At 44.7% G+C, this 18,285-nt stretch overlaps 1 protein-coding gene across 1 annotated transcript; it reads left to right on the plus strand.

The window, feature by feature from the left end:
• Positions 1 to 6,285: 6,285 nt before the first annotated feature.
• On the plus strand, positions 6,286 to 17,608 carry LOC306779060 (eosinophil peroxidase-like; the record flags this gene model as incomplete). The annotated part of the gene is made up of 14 exons (XM_079270794.1): positions 6,286 to 6,367; positions 14,028 to 14,115; positions 14,249 to 14,424; positions 14,522 to 14,654; positions 14,896 to 15,025; positions 15,110 to 15,316; positions 15,414 to 15,774; positions 15,884 to 16,044; positions 16,134 to 16,392; positions 16,483 to 16,653; positions 16,785 to 17,022; positions 17,136 to 17,335; positions 17,447 to 17,473; positions 17,592 to 17,608. 14 exons carry the CDS (start codon positions 6,286 to 6,288, stop codon positions 17,606 to 17,608), a joined length of 2,250 nt encoding a protein of 749 aa, XP_079126920.1.
• Between the last annotated feature and the right edge of the window lie 677 nt (positions 17,609 to 18,285).

An 18,285-nucleotide genomic window follows, 5' to 3' on the forward strand; every position in this document is an offset into this window, starting at 1 on the left:
AGGGCAGATTGACAATTCAGATTGACAATTTGTGGGATGTGTTAGTAAGCCAGACAGAAATAGAACAAGGTGTGGTTGGCGGTGAGCCATAATGCTACGCCTTTTAAAAATGATTGACGATTGATGATTATTTAATGTGACGTGGCACCCGGAATTTCCCAACTGGTTTCCTCTATATATAGTAGTGCTTTCAAAAACAGGTCCATGCCCTTTTTGCAGGACCTATATGGTTCCATTTTATATGATCTAAACTAGTTTGGACCTTTGAGTCTTTGTGTAGATATTTGTGTACCTTTGTCAGTAAAAAAAATAACAAAAAGGTTAATTTGGCAGACACTTCAGTACGTTGTCTTTGGTTATGAAGTGTGTTTTGGCAACATTTTGTCGCAGTTATCAAGTGAAAAAAATTAATTTGTTGGCGAAGGGTGTGTGGGATATTAAAGAGTAATTATATAAGCACTCCCACCTATCGACTCAAATTCTAACAATTCAATTAAGTTCAAAGGGGCGTCAAGAGAAGATAGTAAATCTGTTGTGTTCACGTCAGTATATACGTAGGCTGATTGCAACCATGACGTTTCCTGATTAGGATAAGATTACCCTTTAACAGAACAAATTGTCAAAGAAACATCTCCAAAGTGATGTGTCCAGAACTTATACAAATGACTCTGTTCCAACGCACTTGTATGTTATCCTCAGTATAAATATCAGAGACTCAGAGACAGCCCTCTGAGCAGCCTTGATATATATTCTGTATGTGACTCAACTCTGTCTCCTTCTTGCACGAATTAATGTCCTGTTTAATGATTTTTACATCGGCCTTGAGTTCAATTCAATTCAATTCAATTCAATTTATTTTTGTATGGCCCAAAATCACAAATTACAAATTTGCCTCAGAGGGCTTTACAATATGTACACATTTGACATCCTCTTGTCCCGGGACCCTCACATCGGAACAGGAAAAACTCCCCCAAAAAAACCCTAAAAATCTTTTATTGCAATGAAAAACCCAACTGCGTAGACTGTCAGAGCAACTGCTTAGTTTAAAGAGCAACATAGTCTACAGAAGGCTGACAGGACTTTTGACTAGGAGACCGCTATTAATGAAGCTTAAGCATAAATTCAGTCAGGAACACTATAACAAATAAAACAGTGTTCCCAAAGAAATTGGTTACAAATGACAGCTATTGCGTTTGTGTCTTATTTGAGGATTGCATGTTTGTAAATTGTACAATACGTTACAATTTTCAGAAATGAGGGAAAGACAATAAACTGAATAATTCAAAAGAAAAGTAGGAGAAAATATAATATCTTAAGTGAAGTAGTTTTCACATAATTTTGTACAGTAGTTCATTTTACAACAAAAGAATAAGAGTAGAATAAGCTATGCCCTTCATGTAACAATATAGTGCAGGTATCAGTGCATTATAAATATCCCTTCATCCAATACAAAATCTTTTAAAACAGTAAAATAATGCTTTTTTTTCAGCAAGGTTCACGACAACAAATGTATATTTTATGATGTTATTTTGTTTTTAATTAAAGTCTCAGCATAGCTCTGCTCCTGAGAAAAGGTCAAACCAGAATCATTTTTAACACCTGTGGTGCATTGAATTCTTGTGCAAAGCAGGAAACTGCACTGAAAGTGTGATTATCTCATCCTATTGGCAGCAACTAAGAGGTATATTAGACTCAATAACTGGTCAAAACAGATTTCCGTTTGCAGCATTTTAGGGATGCTGCAGGTCAAAAGCTGTTTCAAGAGCTCCTACTCAGAGAACAGAAAATGCCCTGAGAAGAAACAGTCATGGGTCAAACCGTTGCCATCGTGGTTGGCCACCAGATAGACATTGTCTCCCTTGTTAAGCTTAATGTAGGTGTTGCCACTAGCTGTGAGGTAACCTGTCTTCCAGGTGGTGAATGAGTGCACGATCAAATTTTCGTTACGCATCAGATCTATACTGCCATCCTTTTGGAAGATGGTGCAGTGGAACTGGAATTCATACACGCCTGGATGCGGAGATGTAAACATCCCTGTCTTTGGGTTATAGCTGTTCTGTCCATTGTAGATGGCCTCACTGAAGTGGAGGGGCACTCCGGCTTGGGGTATGTCGTTGCCAAGTCGCATAGAGAAAGCCACTTGCTCAAAGGTGAAATGAGGTCCAGGAGGTCCATATGGTCCTGTATGAAAAAAAGACATACAATTAGAAAGTACAATTATATCAACAGGACATTCCCATTACAGTAATTTCAAGTAATACTTTTCAATTTAAATATTCATGAATGAGTTGTAGATTTACCTGTTGGTGCCTTGGGTCCATGTGGGTCTTGTGTTGGTAGAAAATGAAAATGAAAATCAGTATATTCAAAATATTCTAATGTCGGAAATGATTGTCTTGGTTAACTGTGTCAGATGGGATTTTAGGACATCAACTCACCATCCTCACGCGGTGGCAAGCCGTGTATAGTTGGCATACGCTGACAGCCAATGAAATTGCAGCATTTCATATCGCTGGTTTCAGCTCCTGGACGCAGATTCGAGTCTAACTGGGGCTAAGCCACTCATCAATGACAAAGAGCTATTCATAAATAAAGAAATGTTCATCCAGCTTTACCTTTTACTGATTATCACTAGATTGTAGTGACAGATAGATTATCAAGTACTTGACTTATTTTTGGCTATAAACCTATTATATTGTAGTTTTTACTGTTGACTATAATGATTCACGTATTAATGAGACATGTGAACATTAGTGATTGAAATATATTTATTAAACACAACAGGGACAGTGAATATTGAACACAGAGCCAATAATGCAAGGTCACAAATACACAACACAAATATGTTAAACAAATATAATAATGACAAAACACTCTCCTTTTCTCTTACTTTCCCTTTTCAACCTCCCATCTCTTTTTTTCTGTCTCATAAAAAGCAGGTCGTCTGCTTCTCCATGCCCTGGTCTTTGTAAAAGGAAAAGACTTTACCAGGGCAGTACATGTACTTCCCTGTTAGTCCAGGGAACCCCGTGTGAATGTGAGGACTGTTTGGATCCTGCTTCAGATCCATCTGACAGAATCGACACTTGCGACCTGTGGGCTGGGATTCAGTCCTCTTCCTCTTCTGCTGTCCTCTGTCCTCCACCCTTTTCCTTGTAGCATCCAGTTCCAGCTGAAAGAACTTTGGAGGAGGAAGATCAGAGATGCTGTGGATTCATTCTGGCTGGGGAGGGAGATGCCACAATGACACCATCTTCATAAGGTTGCGCACAGGAAAGCAGCCTGTCCAGAGACCCGTGGATTCCAGCTCTGTCTTCATCCAGATCCTCTGCTGCTGTGAACAGGTCCACTGGCTGACTTCATGGTCGTATCCAGGGAGCTGTGGAGGAGGACGGGTGGGGACAGCTAACGGCCTGGGTGATTGCTCACCTAGTCAGACAAGAATAAACGGAGCAAATTAGTACGATTCTGGGTGCGTCTTGATTTAATCTTTTGACATGAAAAACCTTCTCACACTAACTTTGATCTCTCTGTGCAGGTGACAGTTGAGCGGGCTCTGCAGACGTCTCAGGAGAAATCAGGGGGGCCTCTGACACTACAGAGAATATTAAACATGTTGTCATTATTATTGACAGTAAGATGAAGCAAGGATGTAACATGACATCTACACTGTAGTCTGTGAAACTCAGCAAGCTGGACACTGGAGTGCTGCCTACCTATTGTCTGAATACAGTGCAGCAGCAACTGTATAGAATTAACAACAGTTTTGATGAACACTACATGAAGTATATTTTTAAGATGCAAATACAGGTCAAATAACACACACCAGGGACTGTGACAGTCGCCTCTGTTGCTGGACGACCCGCTCCTTCTGGCAGCAGACACGTGAGCTCCTGAGGAACAGGCACTGGTCTCCTTACAGTTACAGCGGCGGCTGCAAGGAGAGAAGGATCACAAAACACAATCAATGGTTTATAACAGATATGAGCACAGTGAATATGACAGATGTGTTTACATGTTGGATGTATTTACCATCTACTTGTGAACCCTTCAGATGAGTTGGTGCAGCCAGTGTAGCAGATGGTTCTACAATGGAAAACACCTTGTCAGTAATTTATATTTTGACAAAGAAACACAACTGTTAGTATCGTTACTTCACCTTTCTCAGCCGTATCCAATGACAGACTGTTTCTCACATTAATATATAAAGAATATACTTCATTCATACACGTGTGTTTGTCTTTCAATGGGTTAATATTCAGTGGCCAGTCATTGTGATGTAACCTAGGCAGGTGAAGCAACATGGCACACTTCAAACACATGCATTCAGGTGTTAGTAACACAGCAGTTTCAGACATGCATATTGTTTCTTTTTATCCATATAAGAAAACAAAGAGTGATACGTACCCTCATCATGACTGGTATCAATTCATAGTCACAAGGACAACAAGCAGAACACCTAAACATGAGACAGAACGGTTCAATGCTTCATGTGGGATAAGAAGTCATGGTCCCATGCTTGTCTGTTGACGGCAGAACGTTTTTGGTGAAAAACCTCTTTCTGTTCCCGGAGCCTGTTGTTGTCTGGCTGTCATCAATGCAGAAACAGCTGGTAAACAAACAAAAAACATATCATATACACTGAATAGAACACACGATTAATAGCAAACCGGCTGAACTGTAACTGATTTTAAATCTTCAGGTGGTAGAAATGAAAGACATCAAATGTTTACTCTCAGCTCTGCACATGTGGCTTTGAAGGAGATACTCAGCATCCCTCTCTCCAGCTCTTCATCTTCATCCATCACTGAGATGCAAACAGACGAGAATTAGAACTTCATTAAATTAATATCTTCTTGCACTTCTTGTACATAAACATTATTTTAACAGTGATGGAGAAAGTCTACACATCTTGTACTTCAGTAAAAAAATATGTATTAATACCACCACATGGTGTAAATACTCTTTAAGTGAAAGTCCTGCATTCAAATCTTACTTACTCAAAGTCTGACTTAAGTAAAAGTACAAAAAAGCATGTGTTCATCACTTTAATGACTTTATATACTGCTGGTAGTTTAATCTGTAATAACACATCATTTATTAGTTGAGTATATTTTGTCTGATATCCTGAATCTGCCAAGTAACTAACGTTAGTAACTAATGCTGTCAAACACACGTGGAGCAGTTAATGTACATAACTATGAACTACATGCATTAATGACGATACGTGACGTGATACAACGGAGACGTGCGTGTTTATTTAACGTTAACGTGATTCACATGAACCACCGGGTCCGGTCACAGCTTGTTGTTCTTTTGTTACGTGTCCGTAAAGTAACAGAGTATATCTTACGTTCACCATAACCTTAACCGGCCGCTGCTCAGCCTCTGTATTCACTGACATGCGTAGTAAACGCAAACTCATTTTATTTGAATGCACGTTCGTGTTAACTTGTGATACTTTTGGTCACAAAAACGCATCAAAGTCGGACATGAATTAACCGATATGAACCGTTAACGGCTCCAGATTACGTTACGTTGTAAGGTAACGAACTCATACAGAAGTCCGCCTTCGACACAATAACACAAAAAAACCCCAACTAAATTTTATCTTTGAAGCTTTCAAGTGAATGTCAGACAGCCCAGACTAATTGTCATGACATTTTAATTCATTGTTATTCATCTTAATGACTTACCGTTCAAAGTAGTGTCCACCCAGCGAATAGATCCGGAAAATGCGGGCTGTCGATGCTCTTTCCAGGCTCCGACTGACTGACAAACACCGGAGAAAATCTTTCTCTCGCAAAACGGCACCACAGCGCTGCTGCTGCTGGTGGCCAAAGATATATTACATCCGTACTGGTTTAGGACTACCATTGAAAATGAATGAACTCTCAAGGATGGTAGCCTGATGAAAGACTGACAGACGTTTCAAACAAGGACCAAAATGCACTCCAGTACTTGGACATGAATTGGGGCCCTCTATCAGAGACAATGTCACTAGGGATGCCATGGTGACGCACCACCTCTCGGACCACCAAATCAGCGGTTTCCTTCGCAGACGGCAGCTTAGGTAGTGGGACAAAGTGGCTTGCTTTGGAAAAACGGTCCACAATTACAAAAATCACTGTGTTACCGTCAGAAGGTGGTAGGCCAGTGATGAAGTCCATTGAGATGTGGGACCATGGCCGATAAGGAACCGGCAGGGGGTGGAGCAGGCCCGCCGGGGCTTGGTTTCCTGACTTCTGTGTAGCACAAACAGAACATGCGTGAACATACTCCTCAATGTCAGTTCTCATGCGTGGCCACCAAAAGCGGCGGCTGACTAGCTCCATCGTGCGGGCAGCCCCAGGATGGCCCGTCACTGGTGAGTCATGCCCCCATTGTAGAACTTCAGAGCTGCCGTTGAGCGGGACATACAGACGGCCCGGGGGTACTCCACTAGGACCTGGATCCTCCTCTTGCGCACGCAGGACGGCGTCCTCCAGGGCAAGCGTCACCTGTCCCACCACGCAGCTGGGGGGAATGATGCACTCAGGGACCGGGTCAGTAACGTTGGCGTCATACTGGCGCGATAAGGCATCAGCCTTGGCATTCTTGGTGCCGGGGCGAAACGTGATGATAAACCTGAATCTGGTGAAAAACAGGGCCCACCTGGCTTGTCGGGGGTTCAGGCGCTTGGCCTCACGGATGTACTGGAGGTTCTTATGATCCGTGATGACTGTGAATGGGTGGCGCGCTCCTTCCAGCCAGTGTCTCCATTCTTCAAGTGCCCTTAGGATGGCCAACAGCTCCCTGTCACCGGCGTCATAGTTCCTCTCAGCGTCACTAAGCTTGCGAGAGAAAAAGGCACATGGGTGCGTCTTGTTGTCCATACCTGATTTCTGGGACAGCACAGCTCCAACACCAGACCTGGACGCATCCACCTCCAACACAAACGGAAGGGCAGGGTCAGGGTGCCTCAGCAGTGGGGCTGACGTGAACTGAGCCTTGAGATGCTCGAACGCCGCTTGCGCCTCCGGGGTCCATCTGAGTTTGGTTGGGGCTCCCCGGCCCACTGCTGTGATAGGTGCTACTATGGAGCTGAAGCCTCGAATGAAACGGCGATAAAAGTTAGCAAACCCCACAAAACGCTGTACCTGCTTGAGAGTGGCGGGAACCGGCCAGTCCAGTACAGCCTGCACCCTGGATTCGTCCATGATTACTCCATCGGGGGAGATGACATACCCCAAAAAGGAGGTGCGGGTAACGTGGAACTCACACTTCTCCAGTTTGACGAAGAGCTGGTTGTCCAGCAACCGCTGGAGGACCTGCCGGACGTGCTGGCGATGTTCTGTGAGGGACTTGGAAAAAATTAGCACATCATCGAGGTAAACGAACACACTGCGGTTGAGGAACTCCCTGAGCACTTCATTTACAAAGGCTTGGAACACAGCAGGAGCATTGGTCAGACCAAATGGCATTACCCGGTATTCATAATGTCCACTGGGGGTGCTAAAAGCAGTCTTCCACTCATCATTCTCTCTGATGCGGACCAGATGGTAAGCATTCCGCAGGTCTAGTTTAGTGAACACTGTAGCTCCTCCAAGAAGATCAAAAGCGGAAGACATGAGTGGCAACGGATATTTGTTCTTTACTGTGATGTTGTTCAGTGCTCGGTAATCTATGCATGGTCGTAGACCACCATCTTTCTTGGGTACAAAAAAGAATCCTGCTGACACTGGTGAAGTTGAAGGTTTAATAAGCCCGTTCTTAAGAGACTCGCTAATGTAGTCCTCCATGGCCTGAGTCTCGGGGCTGGAGAGAGGGTATAGTCGCCCCCGGGGGGGAATAGTGTTAGGCAACAGGTCAATGGCACAGTCAAAAGGTCTGTGAGGAGGAAGTGCTGTAGCTCTAGTCTTACTAAATACTTCAGCTAGGTCATGATACTCTGCAGGGACTGAAGAGAGCTCAGAGGATGAACAGGCAACAGCACACTTCATCACAGGTGTAACATGTTTGGCTGAGATACACTCTGGGCTCCATGATAAAAGTTCGCCAGTGGACCAGTTGAACTGGGGATTGTGTTTCTGAAGCCAGGGAAACCCTAGTACTACTCTATCATGTTGGGATTGGACTAAAGCCAAAGAAACAGTCTCTGTATGTGACCCAATCTGCAGTAGTAAGGGGTGTGTCATGAAGTCAATTTTACCGGAGCCTAGGGGTCGTCCGTCGAGCGCCTGGATCTTCACAGGATTGGGAAGGGCCTTGGTAGGTAGACCGAGGCGTGTGGCCAGAGCAGAGTCCATCAGGTTTTCCTCTGAGCCTGAATCGATCAGCACCGTGATAGGGATGTTCTCCGGGTTCTCTGGGGTCCAGGTGAGTCGAGCCCTCAGGCAGAGGCGCTTAACTGGGTTGGGGTACTGAGATTGGACAAAATTGCTCACTACGCTGTCCCCTCCTCCTAATGAGCATCCTCGTTTCCCTGCCGCTGGGGACATTGGTCCCGGTAATGTCCAGCTCCTCCACAGTAAAGGCAGCATCTCTCTCTGCGGCGTCGCTCTCGTTCTGCAGGTGTAATGCGGTACCTGCCTACCTCCATTGCCTCCGCTTGAGCGGGCTGAGCAGTGGGGCCCGACGCGCCCAGTGGTGAATGCGCTTGGGGAGGTGCCGAATTGGGAAGCCTGCGCTCACGCCTCCTTTCGCGTATGCGCTGATCGAGGCAGATAGAGGTGGTTATGAGCTCATCTACAGTGACCCCCCACTCCCGACTAGCCAAATCATCTTTGACCGCCTCAGACAGGCCATTGTAAAAAGTGGTCAAAAGTGCTTCATTGTTCCATTTGCACTCAGCTGCCAAGGTGCGGAATTCTATGGCATATTCAGACACAGGTCTAGCTCCTTGGCGGAGCGAGCTGATGCGGCGTGCTGCTTCTCTGCCACTCACTGGGTGGTTAAAAACCTGGCGTAGTGTCTTGGAGAACTCTACTGCATTAGCACAAAGTGGGGAATATGCCTCCCATAGGGCAGTAGCCCATACTAGAGCTCTACTGGTTAGCAGCGAAATCATAAAAGCGACCTTAGCTTTTTCTGAGGGGAACTGATCAGGCTGCATGACAAAACACAGGTCACACTGTGTCAAAAATCCCTGACAGGTCTCTGGAGTGCCGTCATACCGCTCTGGTTTCTGTAGGAACGTCTTGGCAGCCGGGGGGTTCGGCTGGTGCATTTGCTGGGTTATCCAGGCTTGGATCTGCTGGATCGAGGTTCCCTGGGATTCCACAGCGCCGAGCACCTGGGCTAGGCTGACGTCTCCTCCTTCGGCGCCTGTTACACTCATGTTGGTGGTTCGAGCCTACTGTCACGTGCAACTTGAAGGTACTGAGTGTAGATACAAAACGCCGAGTTCAGGAGCCAAAAAGAGGTAGAATTTAATAAGATATCCCACAGAGGGAAAACACAGGAACAGACGTGTCAAGAAAACATGAGGCTCGAACGAAGGGCCAGGTACAGACCCGCCTTAAATACACTTGAGGCAATTACACAGGTGAACCCACTTAAGGTGAGCCAAGTCCAATCAGTCCACAAAACCTAATTAAGGCGCACTCTGCCACCATCTGCTGGATGTCCTGGGGTCCTACGGCGCAGTCCTGACAATTAGTGGAAGTCCCCGGCAAAGACCCGCGAGTAGGAATTCAGATAAACATAATTCCACCAGTAGTGAACAAAATCCTGACCCTAGAGAGACCACCACCACCACCGGACCCACCAATTGTCTTATCAGAAGATTTCTCTAAATGGACTCCCCAACAGGTGATCCAATTAGCTACAGGACATGGAAACGACAATGTTTGGTTAAATTGGATTGTTGATAATGCTATAAAAACAAAATGAGTGGCTGTGTAGCTTGTGCTGCAGCTAGACCAGCTATGTTCACCGAACCAGCACCACTATATCCTGAATCTGACCCAACAGGATATGCGTGCATGACAAATATGACTAAAATGGCTACTCCACCAAATTGCACGACTCTGGCATCCATATTTCCACCAATTGACAACCAAACTGCAGTAGGTTATTTCAAAGACAAAGGTCCAACCTACATAGATGCAATCGGAGTGCCCAGAGGAGTGCCTAATGAATACAAATTGGTAGACCAAATTGCAGCAGGTTTTGAAAGTATCGTGAGTATAATTCCATGGATAACAGTGAATAAAAATGTTGATCGTATCAATTATGTGCATTACAATGTTCTTCGTTTGGCTAATTATACTAGGGATGCAATAGAGGGTCTGGCTGAGCAGCTGGCCCCGACTTCTTTGATTTCTATGCAAAACAGAATGGCTTTGGACATGTTGCTTGCTGAATGGTTGGAGACCTGTGTTGCACTATCATCCCCAACAACACTGCGCCGGACGGTTCAGTCACAAAGGCACTGAATAGTCTGAAGGCACTGTCAAAAGAAATGCAGGAAGCATCAGGTGTAAACAATCCATTTGGAGATTGGATGGAAAACATGTTTGGAAAATGGAAGCACCTGATCTTGTCAATAGCAGTGTCAGCGGGAGTGTTCATTGCAATACTGGTCTCATGTGGATGTTGTATAATACCCTGTATTCATTCTTTGGTTGGCCGTCTCATCACCACTGCCCTCTCCAAGGAACCACCACCACCCCCTCCTTATGGAGCTTACCCAGTATGGGAAGAGCAGACCAGCCTGGTAGGGTCAGATGAGGCAGAGCCAGACACAAGCGTGTGAACAGGGTAGGAAGGTTAAGAAAGTGACGTCCTTCAGACGTCAAGAGAGGGATTTGTTGAGAAAATTATTTCTTTTAAGGTGTAATAGTTTACACCTTCTACTGTTTGCAATTAGTAGGGATAAAATAGCTTTAATTAGCAACTAGTTTATATGCAGCTTTAATTAGCAACTAGCTTATATGCAGCTTTAATTAAACACTAGCTTATTTGCAGTTTTAATAACCATTCGCTTATGCAGCTTTATTAACCACTCATACATTACACACAGTACACGCTAGGGCAAGGGAGAAACAGTGGAAGATTACTGGCTTAACTGCGCCACAAGGAATAGGCCGCCATCTTTAAATAGATAAGGGAGGAACAATAGACAGTGAGATACAGGGACATCGCCCCAGCAGACTCCCCTCTTCACACAACCTCTCGCCTCAAAATCTCACTACACACTGACAGAAGAAACGCCTTCTGGGAGGGGCCAATGTGAACGGACGTTCAGGCCTCCACCCAGGTGTCATACACGTACAAACGTGCCACGCCTGCATCTTTGAATTTGACCAATGGGCCTCTAGGGGAGGAACCCTACATATATGATCACGCTGCCATGTTCAAGTGTGTTCTGATGGTGGAGCTCTGAGAGTGAAATCATTAGTTCCCATGCATGTTTAATTGCTGGGCTGAATAACTCTGTTGATAAATAAACTATTGCTTTTGATATAACTATACGCCTCTTGAGAGCTTTCGTTATCCTCTTAAATCCGCTCTGAGTGAAAGATAGCTTTATTTTTCACAACATTGGTGATGTAACCTGTGACTGTCTCTGTGTATTCTTGAATGTTAATGTGATGGTTGTAGGTGGCTGCCTGCTTGAACATGTCCCAGTCTGTAGTACCAAAGCAGTCCTGAAGTGCAGCAGTACTGTCCTCTGGCCACACCCGTACCTGTTTTGAAACCGGTTTGGTAACCTTTACCCTTGCTCTGTAGGCCGGTTCCAGCAAGACAGTGAGGTGGTCGGAGAGGCCAATGTGGGGGAGGGGGGACGCCTTGTACGCTCCCTTGATCGATGTGTAGACTAGGTCTAATTTGTTGTTTTCCCTGGTTGGAAAATCAACATGCTGGTATATTTTAGGCAGAACAGTTTTTAGGTTAGCATGGTTGAAGTCTCCAGCAGCGATGAGAAGGCCGCCTGGGTGTGCTGTCTGTTGCTCACTGATGGCTCTGTAAAGTTCACTGAGTGCCTCCTCTCTGTCCTTGTTGTTGGGGCTCGGAGGTATATAAACAGCCACCAGTAGAATGGCTGAAAACTCCCTCGGCAGGTAAAAAGGACGGCACTTTAAAACCATAAACTCCACCAGCGGGGAACAGTGTTGGTTAACAACAGTAGCGTCTCGACACCAAGCATCACTGATGTAAACACACACACCGCCGCCGCGGGACTTACCCACGCTAACTATGTCTCTGTCTGCTCGGTAGCATGTTAGCTTGTCCAGTTGAATAGCGGAGTCCGGGATGTTGTGGTGGAGCCATGTTTCCGTGAACACGTAAACACAGCAGTCCCTCACCTCACGCTTGGTTCTGAGTAGCCGTATATTGTCCATCTTGTTGTCCAGTGAACGGACATTTGCCATGAGTAATGTTGGAATTGCCGGCTTGTGTGGGCTAGCCGCTAGCCTAGCCCGGATACCTCCACGCTTTCCCCGCTTTTGCTTCCTCTCGCACCGCTTGCGCTGTCTCCTTACCGGGTGGGGGTTGACACAATGGGGGGAGCAGAGAAGTCCCAGGCTGCTAAGATCCACGGAGAGTTTGGCTTCCAAGTTGAAGAAAGTTGTACTTTTTCCAAGAAGAAACTCACGGCTGTATTGTTGTGTTTTGCGATATAAGTCCGTCGGGCATGACGAACACAGCGGCAAACTAGACAAACTAGACGAAAAAGACGACAACACTGTTTTTCCGGGACCGCGAGGGGCCGCTGCGACTGCTCGCGCCGCCAACATCCTGAGAGAAGCTTTGGAGATTGTCCTATGTTTTATCTTTTACAGCTTACATAACTATTGTCCTGCTCTGCCATGTCTTTCCTCGTCTCTCCCTATTGTGTGTGGTGTGTGTAAATGTCACTCGAATCAGGAAACACACACACAGAGAGCGACAGACAGAGAGATAGAGGGAGAGGAGTGTGTGTGCGTGTGTCTCAGTGCCTCTGTGTGTTTATCAACATCACTAATGAGCTCATATAAACACCTGTGTGCTTGGGTACATATTGGTGATTGGAGCACCTGTGTGTTAGAGGCTACTTAAGAGAGCGTGAACAGTGATTTTCAACAAAACTACCTGCCAAACATATGCCCTTCATACAAAAACCATGAGACTAATCAATAAAATATTGATACCGCGAGAGAGATAAGACTCTGGCAAACGCGGAGATGTGTTTTTTATGTTTGTGGTGTTAAAAATGTGAGCTCAAGCGCAATGTGCAAAACTGGTACCGTCTGCGTTCTTTGAGAAATTAGTGGTGAGGTTTAACATGGAGTCTAATGGAGCAGTTGGTTGGAGTTCATGTCGCTCTGTGGCTCTTTGAGCCAAATGTGTAAGTCCGTTGGATTCCACAGACATCTGTGTGCGACAGCACAACATTTCCAAGCTTTTTGGCCAAAATGGTGTATAAAGAGTAAACATTGTGGGAGCTGGAGCAATTTGTTTGGAAAAATCACAGAATATTTTCCTGCTCTGCTCCACTCTGACGGTTATGCTCTCACTCTAGCTCTTAACGAGCTGCGTAATACACACCCATTATAAAATCTGAAACAGACCCAAAATTTTCCTGAAACTTAATCGGTGACTTCATGAAAACTGTGCTTGCTATCAATATGTCCATTTGGCTCAATAAAGTGCAGCGTTTTGTCTACGTTTTAAACTTTGAATCATGTTTCTACGTTAAAGTATGGCAAGTCAATATGGGCCCAATGTTAAGTGTTTTTTCGCTCACTTCATGCCGCAACCCCATTCAAGTGAATGGAGAAATTTTGCTCTGTTTTTTGGGATTTTCGGGGAAACCGCTGGGCGAATCTCTCCGAAAAATAGATAGCACACTATTCCCGATCAGGCCGCACGTTTTGATGTATTTTTTCACGCCGCTGTTGGCAACGCTGTGTGAGGACAAGCGCGCCAAACTTTTGGATAAAGCTGATTATTATTAAGCCCGGTGGATAATATACAGTGTGCTTTGGTACAGGCAGTTTTACTGCCTTGTGCCACAAAGCCACACTGAATGAAACAAATTGTATTTTATTCTTTTTCAGAATCCCATTTGAGCAGGAGTGCCATTGAAAGGGCTGTGATTGAAGCCAAGGCCACAGTAGACTCAGCCTATGAGTACTCCAGGAGAGTGTGAGTGTGTAGCCTGCTGAACACATTCTTCCCTACTTTGATTGACCAAAACGTTGATCAACAAAGGTGTATGAAATTGCTATTGAAGACATTCTGACTGAAATCATAAATGTGACCTCTCCACACAATACAGGAGCGTTGAGCGCGTGAGGAGGAATGCAGTCAGTCCGTCAGACATCCTGCGGTTGTTGAAGCAGCCTGTTGGGCAAACCCGTAATGCTGTGCGTGCTGCTGACTACATGCACAATGCCGTTAAACTGATCCAGACGTCTTTGCAAAGACGTCAAAAACGCTCCATCAATGCCACAGGTGTTTATCCTTTAGTTTACAGCTTCACAGAAATTTCTTTCAAACATTTGTAAATCGGTTGCAGCTGAGATGCTCATTTCTTGCCTCTGTTAATTAGATCTGATCTCTGAGGAGGATCTGAAGTTCATTTCTGATCTGACTGGCTGCTCTCCCCGACATCGTCCCCCTACTTGCACAACAATTGGCAATTTGGACAAGTTTCGCACTGCAAGCAGCGCATGCAACAACAAGTGAGGCAACGATTCAATGGCAACATTTTATATTACTGCACATCTATCTCTTAGTTCAGGAAAAATGTCATCATGTCCCTGATTTTGGGTTTGACTTGGGAATTTTGTTGCAAGTTGTCCCTTATCCTTTTCCCTGTATTCCTTTTACTAAGTAAAATTCAACAAATGCAAAGAGACATGAAAGATCTCTTCAAAACAGAGAAGATTAACACAGTAAGGGAATTGTTTTATACTTGCGTAGGGAAAACACCCGCTGGGGATCCGCCAACACGCCTTTCACCCGCTGGCTCCCTGCGGAGTATCAGGATCTAATCTCTCTGCCCAAAGGCTGGGACCCTGCGCACCAAATCAACGGACATCTTCTTCCCTTGGTAACATACTTCCTTTGATAGCATCTTCACTGACCATGGAAGTCCTTTTCACCAAGGTGCTCATTGTCCACATCCTGTTCTCAGGTCAGAGAAGTGTCCAACAGATTGATGCAAACAGCAAACTCTGATGTGGAGAGCGACACAATCTACAGTCACTTGGTAACAATCTTCGGCCAGTGGACTGATCATGACATGAGCTTCACTCCTCACTCTCCTTCGATCCGCTCGTACAATGACGGGATTGACTGTGAGGAGAGCTGTGACAACACAGAGCCCTGCTTCCCCATTGAGGTCAGTGTTCGCTGCATTACACAAGAAAATACATGAATTCATCTAAAACACACACACTCAACGAATGTTAATTAACTGTATATTTTCATCGAAACAGGTTCCCCAGGACGACCCTCGCTTTGTCAATAAAACACACAAGTGCATGCCCTTCTCCCGCTCAGCAGCAGGTTGTGGTTCTGGCAACTCCGGCTACATATTTGGTGCAAGCACCGTCCGTCAGCAGATGAACAGTATCACAGCGTTCCTTGATGTAGGTCAGGTGTACGGTGCAGAGGACAACAAAGCTAATTTCCTACGAGACCTCACCTCAGATAAGGGCCGGATGAGAGTTAACAAACAGTACACTGACTACAGCCGTGAGCTCCTGCCCTTCTCCACCATGGTCACCAACATGTGTGCCACCCGAGCCAGCGTGACTGATGACCCTGATGCAGAGGAGGTGCCGTGCTTTGTGGCTGGTGAGTAGCAGCATAAACACTGATGTACAAATCTTAAAAGTGTTAAATCCATCACAAGCATTGCACAGGGCTGACAGCACTTTTGTCCTAATTTTATCTGACCATAAAGGTGACGAGCGGACCAATGAGCAAATTGGTCTGACCGCTTTACACACACTGTTCCTGCGTGAGCACAACCGTCTGGTTTATCTTCTGGCACATGTCAATACTCACTGGGACGGAGAGAGACTCTATCAAGAAGCACGTAAAATCATGGGAGGATATTCGCAGGTTAGAGACACGTTTAGCTGCATGGATTACAGAAATATTGATTTGTCTTCACGTGGTTCAATCAACTCAGTGTATTTTCTGTCTGTTAGGTTCTCACTTTCAGAGACTACTTAGGTCACATTGTTGGTCCAGACTTCATTGCCAGTCATCTTTCCACCTACCCTGGTTATGATGAACACGTGGACCCCTCGATCTCCAATGTGTTCGCTACAGCTGCCTACCGATTCGCTCACCTGATGGTCCAGCCTAAAATGTTTCGTCTTAATGAGATGTATGAGGAGCACCCTGTTTACCCCAGCCCATTGCTGCACAAAGCCTTCTTCACACCGTGGAGGATCGTCTTTGAAGGTAATGCCAAGGTCTTTAACTTATTCGTCGTTCCCTAAGCAGAGAATGAATACAGTTGATTGAAATTAAATTATCTCTCATGTTCCTTAGGTGGTGTGGACCCAATCATCAGGGGCCTGGTGGGTCGTCCGGCCAAGCTGAACACACAGGATCACATGATGTCTGATGAGCTGAGGGACAGGCTCTTTAAATTCACCAGTGAGTTGGCACTGGATCTGGCTGCCCTCAACATGCAGAGAGGAAGAGACCATGGACTCCCTGGTAGTTATTTGGTCTTCATATGTGTTCTTTATATATTGAGTCAATTTTACTTATATATCTCGGATTTTGCAGGCATTACAGATCACACTCCTAAAACATGGCAGCATATTTACCCTGTATGTTATTTTTAGGCTACAACAAATGGCGCGGGTTGTGTGGGCTGACACAACCACAAAATCTGGAAGAGTTGGCTGAAGTGCTAAACAACCCAAACATGGCCGAGAATCTGCTGGATCTCTACCAAACACCCGACAACATTGATGTGTGGCTGGGAGGAGTGGCTGAGCCGTTTGTCCCTGGAGGAAGAGTGGGACCTTTGTTTGCTTGCCTGATTGCCCGTCAGTTCCAGCGGATCCGCCAGGGAGACCGGTATGTTTCCTAACTGACATTGCTAAAGATGTGGAGATATTTGTGTTACCTGCACCTATACATTAATGAGAGATTGAGAGATTCATAGACGTTACCAAACTGTCCAATTTCAGACTTTGGTGGGAGAATAATGGGGTATTTACTGAGGCCCAGAAGAAATCACTGAGGGAAACTTCGCTCGCTCGCATTATCTGTGACAACACTGGTATCACCGAAGTACCGGAAAACCCCTTTCTGTACCGGCCTCGTGGCTACGGTTACACCCAGTGTGAGACGATCCCTGCCTTTGATCTCAGTCCATGGAATGAGGATGGTGAGTTGATGTCCTGAAATCCCATCTGACACAGTTGACCAAGACAATCATTTCCGACATTAGAATATTTTGAATATACTGATTTTCATTTTCATTTTCTACCAACACAAGACCCACATGGACCCACGGCACCAACAGGTAAATCTACAACTCTCCATAAATATTTAAATTGAAAAGTATTACTTGAAATTACTGTAATGGGAATGTCCTGTTGATATAATTGTACTTTCTAATTGTATGTCTTTTTTTCATACAGGACTAAAAAAGGACTAAAAATGATTCTGGTTTGACCTTTTCTCTTTAATTAAAAACATAATAACATCATAAAATATACATTTGTTGTCGTCAACCTTGCTGAAAAAAAGCATTATTTTCCTGTTTTAAAAGATTTTGTATTGGATGAAGGGATATTTCTAATGCACTGATACCTGCACTATATTGTTACATGAAGGGCATAGCTTATTCTACTCTTATTCTTTTGTTGTAAAATGAACTACTGTACATAATTATGTGAAAACTACTTCACTTAAGATATTATATTTTCTCCTACTTTTCTTCTGAATTATTCAGTTTATTGTCTTTCCCTCATTTCTGAAAATTGTAACGTATTGTACAATTTACAAACATGCAATCCTCAAATGAGATACAAACGCAATAGCTGTCATTTGTAACCAATTTCTTTGGGAACACTGTTTTTTCAGGCTGTACATGTGAAAGTCACCTTTAGTTTGACAATAATAAATGACTGTTATACAAATTAACAACTGCCTCTGAATGATTTTTTTGATGATACACAGCACCTTCAGTGGATCTCACCTTAGTGTTCATACCCAGAAAACCACAGTTGATGATGTTCCTCACCAGACCAGCAGATGGCCCTGACATACAATCTTTTAAGTCTTGAAAGCCTTACCAACCTGTGGTTTTGGATGAACTGAAGTCCTGCTCTG

The sequence above is a fragment of the Melanostigma gelatinosum genome (genome assembly GCF_949748355.1).
Source record: "Melanostigma gelatinosum genome assembly, chromosome: 6".
NCBI classification, from domain to species: domain Eukaryota; kingdom Metazoa; phylum Chordata; class Actinopteri; order Perciformes; family Zoarcidae; genus Melanostigma; species Melanostigma gelatinosum.